Here is a 12,500-nt window from a genome sequence, read left to right on the forward strand (position 1 = left end):
TCCAAATTAATACCTAGAAGGTGGTAATGCACTGTCATTATAACTGATGGAACATATTAATTAACATTGACTCACTCAACAATACAATGTTATTTTATTGGCAGAAAACACCTCAATTTTGGAGAAAGCTTTTAGCACTTTTTTAGTATTATTTAGCATAGTAGTATTAAAAATGTAGTCATGGTTTTCCTTCTATGGGTTGGTATAAGCTATGTGTCATCTCTAGATCTGACCATAGCAATTACTGTCCTTCCTGAGCCTACAGTTAAACTCTGCTCTCTGTAATGTGTGCATGGCTACTGCTGCAGGATGCTAACCTGTTATTTAGTGTCATAAGAACACGTGCACACACACACACACACACACACACACACACACACACACACACACACGCACACACACACGCACACACACACACACACACACACACACTCCAGTGTATCTTTTTCATTTCCAAAGCTACATTAACAATGGCTGTTTTCAGAAACAGGACGTTTCAATAGTAAGGTAGTAAAGCTGTATCCCTCTCCCATGGGCTTACTGAAAAGACATTCACATGAAATGAAAGGCCTGCAAAACTGAACATTCTCACTGACCAAGGATTAGGTATGCATGTGACTGTGTGATTGTTCTGTGGACGTTGCTTGCCTGTTGTGTGTTTTGCCTATTTGGTGTAGTATGTGTGGCATTCATGCTAAACCAGTTCTGCTTAGTGGGGTTTCAGTGTGGAAAAGCTAGATAAATATAAATGCAGTGTGATTTTATCTTTAGATTTAGGTACTTGTGAATGTAATTCTGCCTTGATTTCCTTTACTTTTAATCCAGATGTGGAAACAGAGACTGGAATGAAAGAAGTTTGTATAGCAATAAGTATCTATATTTACAAAAAAGTAGAAACATTTAGAATACACAGTGATTTGCAATACACAGTGCTTTGGAATACTCAGTGGTTGTGTATCAGCTACAGTGTGTTGGCTTGTAATGTGTTTGTGTGTGCAAGCATTTGTTTGTTAATGTATGTGTGTGTGAGGTATTAGGCTCCTTGTCTTTTGTTTTTGGTTGTTTTTGTTTTTGTATTTTTTGAGAGAGATAGAAAAACAGAGACCCTTCAGTGCGAGCCTTCAGGATGAAAGTCTACCACCTCTGCTCACACACATACATTTTGAAGGACTTTCCTAGTATTTCTAGCGTTTGCAGTGGATTCTGGAAACATTAAACTGTAAACAAAGCAATCAAAACCTTCAGATTCCTACATTTTTATTTTGGTATACATAGCTCTTTCTGTGTTTTGACATCCCCTCTGACCTGGCTTTTATGAAGCCTTTAGCTTTTTTTTGTTATTGTAAACCTATAAAGTCTTTCCTTCTCTGGGGAGCTAAGGAACTGACTGTGTCACTATCTGTCACTATCTGGGAGCTGATGGCAGCCACAGTTATTAGAGGCCCAGACAGAAGCAAAGGTGCAAATATAATTCAGAGGAGAGGTCCAAACGCTCAGATGCAGGAAAGAGCGAGTTTCCCTTTAGGAAACAGCCACAGGAAGCTTGTGACACAACAGAATTTGTTCTGGCCCAGACACACATGCACACGTACACATGCACACACACACACACATGCACACACACACACACACACACACACACACACACACATACACACAAACACACACACGCTTGTGCAAACATGCACACATTCACCCACAAACTGAAATGAAACTGTATCTAAATGCACACATCTGCTTGTCCATGGACCATTACAGTTTTACAGGATTATAAATAGTCAACATCAACTTAGATTTTAAAAACAAGCAGTCAGGAACTTTAGAAAGCTTTCCTCAAAGAGATTTTTTAGAAGAGGTTTAAAACCTTTTGGCATTAAACACTTCTAGTGTTTAATATGAAATTGTATCATGGTATTGTATCAATTACCTAGTAAAACATAACTCTGTTGGGGTGTCTAACTCATCCTTATTTGCATATTCCAAGGTCTATCTGATATTGCATGTTTCCTGCTTCTTTCGTCGGTGGGAAAGTTAAACACCTCCACTGTTGCCATGGGAGCCCTAAAAATACCTATGTGCACTGCATCTTCCCTTGACCTCACTGGGGGGACAGAGCCTGTGAGCATAATTCACACAGCTGCCACAATGTCTGAGCGACACCAACCCTCATCTCCTCGGAGTAGGTCTCGGACCTCAGGTTTAGACTGGGCTCTGTCATCCATTCAGCCAATTCAAAGTGAGTTAGAGTAGAATACCATGCTCTAAGCATGTCACCTAACTTTTGTACAGCTCTTTCTTCCATTTTAGCTTCACATATTGATTTTGCAACACAGTACGAGAAGGAGAAAGAGCTGACTGAACAAACAGAGAACAGAGAAAGGGTAATTTCACTTAGAGAGTTGACTGGCAGGCACAAAGTTGAAGGCAGCTATAGCGACTTTTAGATTAAACAGTAATAAAATGCTTGTCCACTGAAATTTAAACTCAGCCACACTGGGCATGAATGAGCAAGCACTGGTAATTGCTACCAGCCTTCACCACATCCACCTGTCTCAAGCACAGAACCGGGAACCTTAGCTGGCTTCCTGCAATATGTTTGGCTTGGAACATACTTGTAAACCACAAATCTTTAGGTGTAATAATGAATGTTCCTAGGAACTGCTAAGTAGTGGAATTTAGGATAATTTCTACCTCTTCACCTTAAGAGTTGACCTGAAGGTCAACTCAGCCACCAGTAATACATATTCCAAAGAGAACAACCGCTAATGTCCTTCTTCAGGAATTCCTGTTATTACAGTATTTCAGATTAAGTAAACAACAGGACTGTCAGTTTTGCATGTTGTACTGTATAGTGGTAGGTTTTTTTTTTATCCATCAGACTAAACAATTGCAAAAGCTTTCCAGTCAGCACTATCAAATAAATACTAGGACTAATGTTACAAGGCCTACCTATTCAGTAGATTCATGCAAGCATATTATTTTAGAATAATAGTGGCTATTGTAAAGGGCTTAAGAACATTCGCTGAAAATTAAATTTGTTATTTGTAACACAGACCTTTATGACCTTCAACCTTCATCTCTTGGAAAATAAGATCAAATCAGCACTGTTTAATTTGTAGTGTTTGAATGAGCGCCTTTGTTTACAGAGGCTTCCATGGACTAAGTGCATTTGGCAAGGAATCTTTCATTTCATGTTTGGCCTTCACAACATCACATAGGCTTTTAAACCTGTTCTGTGTTGCTGCTGATTACAGACTGTAGACTGGCAGACAGGTAGTTTCTAAGGCCACAATGGCCCTCTGATCCTCTATTCACCACAAGGCAAGATGGAACGTGTCCTGGACTCCATTTGCTCTTCTGCTGCCTTTTGTGTTAACAGCTAGCTGTGGTTTTGGTTACCTTATATTTAGTCTTAACGGGCTGTCTGGGTCTGTGGGATTTGGCTTCGGGACCTATGATTTCCATCTCAGGAGCCTCCCTGGGTAGTGCACACTGAGCTCTGTGTGTGTTTCTGTTTATGTTTTGGGAAAGCTTAATAGGGGTTTGGATCTCAGTCGCTTAGGTCACTGTCTGTTGCTGCTTTCTTTGAACAATAATTTCATGAATTCATCTTTCAGAATGACAAGGTCAGAGGCTCACGTGATGTCTGAAAGAATTTTACAAATTTAATATGAACAGAGAGAAAAAAATTGAGTGATTTTTATCTGCACTGGATTATTTAAACTGGAAAGTCAAGCAATCCCAAGAGTGGGTTATAGGTAGAATCATACAACACTGAGTAAATATGGCTTATGTACATTAATTATTATCTGAATATTCCAACCACGCATATAGTGCGTCTACATGGGTTTCCGATCTTTTTGGATAAATGTCCCCAAATAGGCATTAAACATTTTCTGGGACCATAAGCCTTTCATCCAACCTAATTTTTTTAAAATTCCAGATTCAAAATTTAGGACTACTGTTACATTTAAACATTTTATCAAATGCCAGTAATGTATAATATAAATGACAACTAATAAACAAAGGGATATTCCTTGCACTCATTTACCAGTCTAGTGGCAAGGGTCAGCTTGTATTTTGTAACATGTTCTCTTCAATGAAAAGAGACTGCCATAGACAGTTTCTCTTTGGCTTCTCCTTGTATTTGCTATCACCCTTGTAGTTCCATATTTAAGGAATATTTTGGCATATTTTAGTGTTCCTTTTAATTTGAGTCTCTGTACTATTGAGGAGCTAGCCAAGGTAGATGGATGAAGAAATTTGTCTGTTTTATTACTGAACTGCTATGCTAGAGCAACATTCAAAGTACCAAAACAGACAACCGCTAATAGCACATACACATACACTTAAGTTTAATGTGGCTAATTTAAATCTAAATCTCAATGTAACATAATTTAAACATTTAAAATATTGCGGCAACACCTACTGCACAGTTAAAGTAATATTCAGAGTATATGTTCATGAAAAACAGTTGTGAATTTCTCCGACGACTCCATTTGTAAATTACATGACCCCTAGCTTGGGAACCCCTGATCTAGAAGTTTATTTCTATGGTGCTGGAGATAACATGGAATTTACCATAGTGATATAGTGACAACTTGGATCATGAGTCTTTTCAGTTATCCAGGAATTACGGTACCTAGAAGGCATTGTATTTTTATTCCGCTCTTAGCTTCTTTAAGGGAGGTGAGAGATCCAGCAACACTAGATCCCAATGCCTGAGGGAAATGGGCAGAGCATGGATATTACTGATCTGAGACTGGCTCATTTTCATGAGACAGATACGTATTATTTTCTGTTTTATTGGGATCTTCACACATGTAGGTAATATTTGGTGTCAGTATAGACACTGTAGTGTCGCTGATACAAGAAAACACAGAAGTCTGTGTATTTAAGCACACAAGCAATTGTCCTGGGATTGTGTTTTGATGTCAAAAAGGGGGGAGGAGTTAAGCATTAAGAAAAACTATGTTGATATGTCCAATACTGTTCCATTTGTGGATATTGAGCTCACTGTCTCTGCAGCACAGAATTCCAAAGATTCAGTGCCACAACCAGCCTCAAAAGAGATGCTGGGCAAAGACAGGCGTGTGCTGAAAGACGAGGGTGATCTATGCGCTCTCGCTGGCTACAGGCATTGCTTTGTGGGGCTGGACTGAGGAAACAGATTTGGCTTCCTGATTCACTATCCTGTAAATGCTAAAACTCACATAGTTCCTCAGTGTACCTCCTCAACAAAGGAATGTAAGTAATGTATAATGAAGACCACTTACTCCCAGCCAAAAAGACTAGTGGCCACAGGTCACCCCCCCACCCCCAATACGCGCGCACACACACACACACACACACATACATACACAAAACATATACTACCTGAAGGCCTTACACACCCTATTTTTAGACTCTAAAGTGCTTGAAAGGAGTTAGGGGAGAGACTTCCTGTCACCTTAGTATTTGGGTTTTCACTTTGGTTTCAGTTATATTCCTTAATATAAGGAATACACAACACTGTACTAAAATACGTTAATAGTATTCCAAAATGAGTTTCATTAGTTTAAGTTATATTACTTAAACTAATGAAACTCATTTTGGAATACTATTAACGTATTTTAGTACATTGTTGTGTATTTGAGTGTACATGCAAGTGTAAAGATATTATGTTATGTGTGATACTTCAATTGGCTTAAAATTGCTAATCATTTCATAAGTTAAAATTGAAAGCAAAGTCAACGATCACCAAATGTGCAGCTGGATGGTTTGGGTGACCCTGAACAAAGTGGGGCCAAACTTCAGTATGGTTTGCATGGTTTGGCTGTTCCCTCCACTGCTGGGTTATTTTTAGGACCTCTTCATGTTCTTGGCTTTTAAAAAAAGCTTATACTTCCACAAACCCCTTGAAAGCTGCTATTTGTGGAGAATGGTTAGTTTTCTGTCCACTGCAGATGTTGCCTTTATTTGACCCTAAAGCTGTGGGTACAGTGAACATGCTTTCAGTGGGTGGGCTATTATACTATCACATATGAGTAACAATAACAACAAAAACAGTAAAAAAAAAAAAAAAAAAAAAAATTTAAATGAAAGAAAGAATGGAGCATGAGGAATACCCTTAAGGCATCTGAAATCACAAACCTGTTTGTGCACTACTGCTTGTACATCCTGGAAGTTATTATACAAGATAACCCTCATCTCTTACAATAACAGATGTGATCTGTGGAGTTATATAGTCCAAACTATGATGGCACAGTCCTTACTGATAAGGAAAGTTTGCTTAGGCTTCGATGTTTATTTTACTTTTTAAAGTGTAAATGAATAAGCAACTGTGCTTTGATCTAAAAGCAGTATTTTTGATGAACGGCTTCCTGTAAAATCCTGTGAAACATGTCAGAATTATTTGAACAACTTTCCCTTAGGATGATTAAGGAAATGGGTTACCCAGCATGTTCTTAAGATGATTACAAAGTGGACCAAAAGTAGCTAACCCCCAAAATGAGTGGTTTACTTATGGAGATTCAAAACCAGATCTACAGGCATCCAGAAAGCCACCAGTATAAACAAGGTTTGTAATTTGCCAGAAGCTGAAGGGACAATAGTTTACATATTGAAGATCCTCTTCACGTAGCCCCTGGAGCAGATGGCTCAGGGTCGGCGGCACCCTGGTTCGCTGGACCTGAAATAAGAGAATGCTGTGAAACTGGTCGAGCGCGCCCCATCCTCATCGTTGTCACACTCTCTGCACATACTTGTATGGACATGTCATAATACTCAATAGTGTTTTATATGTTTGTTTTATGCAGAAACACAGGTTAGATTATCGGTCAAGCCCGAGCGCTTCCTGCTTTTTTTCTTGTAGCCTGTTCATGCGCACGTGTGAGTCGAGCATGCGCGCTACAACAAGTATGCTTAGAACTCAGTCGTCTGTCCGATTGCCGTGTAGTTTAAATGGCGCAGCCTGTCACTAAATAGATGAAATACACTAAAAACTCGCTTTCTAACTGGTGCATCAATTACGGGAAATGATACATCCGTGTGTTTAATATTTTAACTAAGCATGTCACGCATTGTGATTCGTGAAAGTAACTAAACCTGTTGTTTGTGGAAAATAAACAGTTGGCAGTGGAAACGAAAAATAGTTTATTCTTAAGAAGATATGTGAGGATGAAAATATCGTCACCCAAGCTTAACCAGGAAGCATCTAAAGGAGATTAGGTCATTAGGAAACAGCCAGTGTGCCGGTGGGTGTGTTCTGTTGTACGCCCTGGTCACTTGAATGCAAGCAGAGAGCTGCCTAGTTAAAGTCTTTAAAATGGATCTGTCGGTAACGTCGTTTGAGGAAGTTTTGTAGCTTTATGTGAATTATTGCTTGCTTTGTGTCTTTTATACGTATTGTGTTGAGCATAGTAAGGAGAGGGTCGCTTTAAAAAATTTTTTTTTTCATATTCTGTCACGTTGTGGCACGACGTGTTTGCTAGCTAGGTTAGGGTAGTTCCTCGCAAGATAACCGATGAGTTTGGAATTGCAATATAATTTAGTGCTGTTCACTGGATAATAACTCTTCGTGGATTAATTTTTTTTTTGTAATTGCACATTTCCTCTCGTACTTTTAATGTGTCAGAGTTTGAAAGTTGGAGTTTTCCTTTCCAATGACGTGGAACAGCACCATGAGTAGTGGATACAGTAGCTTAGAAGAAGATTCCGAAGACTATTTTTTCACGGCTAGAACCTCCTTTTTCAAGAAGCCTTCAGGGAAACTGACCGATCAAAAGGTTTGATCAGACGTTTTTTTATATAGACTTTTATTTGTCTAGCTACACACTATGTTGTATGTTTTTTTTTTTTCAAAAATATTTGCCCATATTGTGACTTTGGGCGATTTGCCATATTTACATTAGCTGTTAGTAATACTGGCTCTCTGACTGGTACAGTTGTTTCACCACGAAATGTAGTTAGCCTTAGCTAACCTAATGTTCACTAACTAAGTTAAATTACTTCTCCCCCCTCTTTCAGCACTTAGCCAGCTGTCTTGAGTCTTAACATGTGTATGAAGTGGTTCAAACTAGTTATCTAAGCTTACTATCTAGCTACTAAATTTGTAATTTAGATGGCTAGCAGCTAATATAGTTTAGTTAGCTCTAACATGCAGTAAGCACCAACTAGCCTAGATAGCTAGGTTATAATCATTCAGATTATGACAACAGCCTGTACAAAATGAAGGTCGCAATAAAGAGAGAACGCATCAGTGAAACTAATGTTTAATCAAAGGTTTTTGCGAAGGACCTGTTGAATTGAAAGTGTGTGTGTGAAGACAACTCTCATTGATTTTGTTGGTCATTGGCCTGCCCTTTAGCTGACCTATTAAGTCTTGGATTTTATGATAAAGTAGGTCAGGTTCTTTTCCCTAGTGCTGGTTTATTCCAGCATGTGCAGGATTTGCGTAGATCAAGGTCTCTTACCCCCTCCCCCCCCCCCTCCCATATTGTAGCTGGATGACTTAAACATTCTCCTCTGGAAGACAACTGTACTGCATTCATCACATGGATTGATGCCATGCCCATGTCTCTGGTGAGACTCTGTAGAGGGCCTGTCCTTCTGTAATTTGAATATGCCCTTCGCACAGCTTTTTTTTTTTTTTTACAGTCATGTGTGTCTGAAAGGAGATCTGTGAGAATTCTGCAGCCCAACAGGCATTCACAGTCTCACCCCCACGCTGGTAAGCACTTCAGATTGTGTGAGAAATGTCACAGAGTGGAATTCACATGGAAAGCTCCTGCAGAGCAACATCGCCGACCCTTTTTCTACATGTATGTTCGGCCATGTCTTCTAATGCCTTAATGCCTGGCTGGGTATGGGTTTGTTGTGTTTGAGCCGTTTTGTAAGATCAGGCTTGTGGAAGGATGGCAAACAAAGCTCCTTCAGCACCACCAGCAGCAGGATTACAACAACTCACTTCCTGTTACTTCACACTGATGTTTTTATCACTAGTCACCACAGTTCCCCAGAACTGTCCCCCCCCCCCCTTAGTAGTAGGCAGTATTTCAGTTATTACTTTTTCATGTTTCACTTCTTTTGTAGGCATTTTTTTTTTAAAAAGTCAGCTGCAGGTCTCTGAGACACTCTATCTGCTGTGTCAGGCTTCACTGGCCTGTCTGATCAGTGGTGTTGATTTAAATGGAAGCTGTAGCTGCCGTTGGCCTGGGTCACAGCTCTATAGTGTGGTGTTAACCCAAATGGAAGTGGGGTGAAGTATCTGCAGTCCCACCCAGCTGCCTGTCCTGCTATAGGACCCCACTGCCTGTTCTGACCATCCTGGTGGCTGCTTCAGTTGCTAACCACAGTGGAACGTTGTGAAAACAGTGTTGGAAAGAGGTTTTTTTTTTTCTTCACTACAGGAGTCCAAAATCAACAGCTGTGGCCGCTTTCCATTAACGACCCTTGAGGGTCTGTGGCGCAGCGTCAGCGTTGACAGGCTTCCTGTGACAGAACACACAGCGCTTTACAGTCAACGAGAGTGTGTTGTGCACACTGTGGCAAGAACGTGCGTTTCCTGGTCATTCACGGAATATAGCTCTTGCTGGGTAGTCTGGGATGAGGCCTGACAGCCTGGGAGAAACAAGACCCTTATCTCAACACTACAGGCTGGCCATGCCCCCACACCCTGACTAAAGCAAAAATGAAATCAGTAACCTTGTAGGTCCTGGGCCAACAATCGCCTGGTGTTGATGCAGTTGCCTAGTGTAATAGCCACTATCACCCATTCGTAACAGTGTTTTTCTAATTGGCTTAAGTCTGATTCCATCATTTTAGGAAAATGCTGCTCTGCCAGTATGTGGGGATTCTCCTGTTTGGAGTCTTTTGCTCACATATGCACTGGTAATACCTTGCTTTTTTGTGATTGTGAGCGAGAGCTCACTTGCCACTCGCTGTATGGTGGAGGCTGTTTTATGCATGACATCATTTGTCCTTCATTTTTTGTGTGTCGTGCCAGCTGAGGCATATAAAAGCAGTTTACCTATCCCAGGCAGTGTTATACAAACAACGAACCTTTGACCCTTATATCTAGTAGTGGTGTCTGATAAGAAGTTTATGATATTACTCTATGTAAAGACTGAGCTACATGACTTTAAACAAAATCATTTACATTTGTTACCTCATGTGAATAATACAAACCATAGAACAATCATGCAGAATGTCAGAGATCTGTCAGTGTTCACAGCAAAACAAACAAGTGATTTTGATGGAGACCTACCTATGCACCTGTGATATCAGTGTTTCAAAGGCCAGTACTGTTGCTAGCAGTTAAGAAATGCTCTGTTGTGCAGCCCTGTCTTTCAGAACTCTCCCCTCGTAAGGGTTTCTGCTCCATTGTGTAGCAGTTTCCGGAATGTTCTCCAGGTTTATCCTGTACACTGTACTCCAGTGGTCTGTTTTAAAGATAAGTGCAAGTAAGTGCCGAAGCCAAAAGCTAATGTATCACTGTAGACCAGTGAATGCTGCGCACAAAACCTAAACCTAAGTGATTTTGGTGGTGTTATTCACAATAAGCAGTCCACAAGGAACACATGCCTGTGACAGAAACAATAGAAATGAATCAAACTGGTGAAAGGACTTGATTTGCAAGACTAGGCAATAGTCTCTTTGAAAACAAACAGTATCTAAGGACCGTGGTGGCTTAATTTAATTTAGAAAGACATGGTAGGATTTGCATCCCGACCACTCAGACTGAAAATATGACTGGAAACATGTAAGATCAAGTAAACCTCTAAAGGCACCATGCTATAAAGATAAGTGACTGAAAAAAAAAACTCTGGTACACCCTTGAGAAATTTATAAGCAGACTTTACCCGTATTCTTTAGTGTCTGTCTTTTGGTCAAGTCTTGGTGCTATAAGCTATAGTACTAAAGCTGAACTTGTTAAAACTGTAATTTGACTTGTCTGTTCTTTACTTCTAAAGCTGTACTCTCTAATGTCGTTGGCTTAAAATGTCTGATGGAGAAAGCTGCGAGTTGCATGAAGGACACTGTTTTGGAGCAAAGTGTTCGTATGCTTACATTTACAATGGTCACTGGGTGGAACCCAAAGGTGGCCCACTTCCAGAGCTCATTGTGTTGCTGTGTTTTCTGTGTCATACAAACCCACTTCTCTTTATTTGTTTTGTTTTGTGTAATATTTTCTTTCTTTTGCTGGAATAGAAAGTATTTCCCCTGTGGCTCTCTTGGGTGATTGGCTGTTTCACTTTCACCTCATACAGTTCTGCAAAATTTAAAAATCCAAGTTGAACTGTAAGTAAATTATTAAGAGAATTATAAAGTTTGGACAGCCTAGATAATCTATTTACTGTATTGCCCTGGAAGGTCTGAGTTAAAGTTTTATAAACTGAACAAAAATGTGGTTTTGCAACAGAAATGTCACTTAAAAGATCAGTCTCTTCCTCAGAAAATTGGATTGCATCATCTGTGAGGCTGTTTTGTTTTCAGCTGGGATTTACTCCCTGGTCAAGGGAAGGTGGCAAGTTGAAGTGATTTAACCAGCAAAGCAGCCCTTGTGCGACATGGAGCAGATGAGGTGTGCAAAGTTAGGCCAGGTGTGCGCGCACATGTACCATTACATCTGTGAGTGTGCTTTGATACAAAAAAGTCTTATCTGTGGTAAATTGTCATAAAACGCAGTGGGCGATTATAGATTTAAGTTTTATGTTTTTTTAGTGCTTAAACAGATCATTGTAGCTAAAGTAGACAGTATTTGCTCTGATCACCAGTGGTGGGTTTTCCTGTGTCTGGAGTGAAACCGTACGTGTTACCTGCTCTGACGCTATAAATGGCCCACTCTCACTCTATAATTTTGGTCAAGCGGCTGCAGTTGTCCCCAGGCGGAGTCGGACTCCCCACGCAGCCCGCCTGGGGTCTGTTGGAGGTGCGTTGAGCCATGGAGCCCCATGGAGCATCTGGATGCAGTTTTTTGAAGGGGAGCTGTAATTACAGTCATCGAGTGAAGGCAGCGAGGCCAGTGCACGGGCTGCAGACCGTGGCTCCGCAGTCCTTTGAAGTTGCCAGGGGGAGTATAGAGAAGATGACTGACCTTTCGGTCATGTGCGGGATTATTCCAAGGCATGCGAAGCCTCAGTCTACGCAGCTTCCCTGGCATCTGTGCAGCTAAGGTTCGCGAGCTTATGAAGTAAAACCCAGAAAGTGCGCCTTTTTACTGTACACTAGTGCAAAGATGGTGTATTTTTAAAGTTTCATTCCGTGGCATGTTTTCCCTGGGAACTGTACAGTTTCTCTGAGATACTTTTGCATTGTGCAACCTCTGACATAATACTTATTCATATGACTGTGGTGATGAACTATTTGCATCAAGTGCATTCCCATGTCCTGGGCTGTGCCTTTAATGGCCTGTCATTCTGATTGTTGGAGGTGTGGTGCCAGCAGGCTTTGGCTTCAGTCTTTGTTGGGTCTTATCGTGTCCTGGTTTTTGAATGATCAAAACAAGCTACACCTAGAAT

The 12,500-nt window shown here is 40.5% G+C and overlaps 1 protein-coding gene across 5 annotated transcripts in view; it reads left to right on the plus strand.

Annotated features, from left to right (window-relative positions):
• Window positions 1–12,500, plus strand: part of rassf3 (Ras association domain family member 3) — a 35,267-nt gene that overhangs the window by 11,351 nt on the left and 11,416 nt on the right. The window contains exons 1-2 of one of the 5 annotated variants that reach the window (XM_035528421.1): window positions 7,686–7,766; window positions 8,638–8,710. The exons of 1 other annotated variant lie outside the window; for it this stretch is intronic. Coding sequence is in view for 2 of the 4 variants with exons in the window: in XM_035528417.1 (XP_035384310.1) it covers window positions 7,644–7,766 (123 nt within the window). In the remaining 2 variants the exon portion in view is untranslated. Of the gene's footprint in view, window positions 1–7,235; window positions 7,767–8,637; window positions 8,711–9,509; window positions 9,536–11,481; window positions 11,583–12,500 lie in introns of those variants that run through there. 3 more of the 5 variants (XM_035528417.1, XM_035528423.1, XM_035528420.1) reach the window with 3 other exon arrangements.

This window comes from Electrophorus electricus, chromosome 7 (assembly GCF_013358815.1).
Source record: "Electrophorus electricus isolate fEleEle1 chromosome 7, fEleEle1.pri, whole genome shotgun sequence".
NCBI classification, from domain to species: Eukaryota; Metazoa; Chordata; class Actinopteri; order Gymnotiformes; family Gymnotidae; genus Electrophorus; species Electrophorus electricus.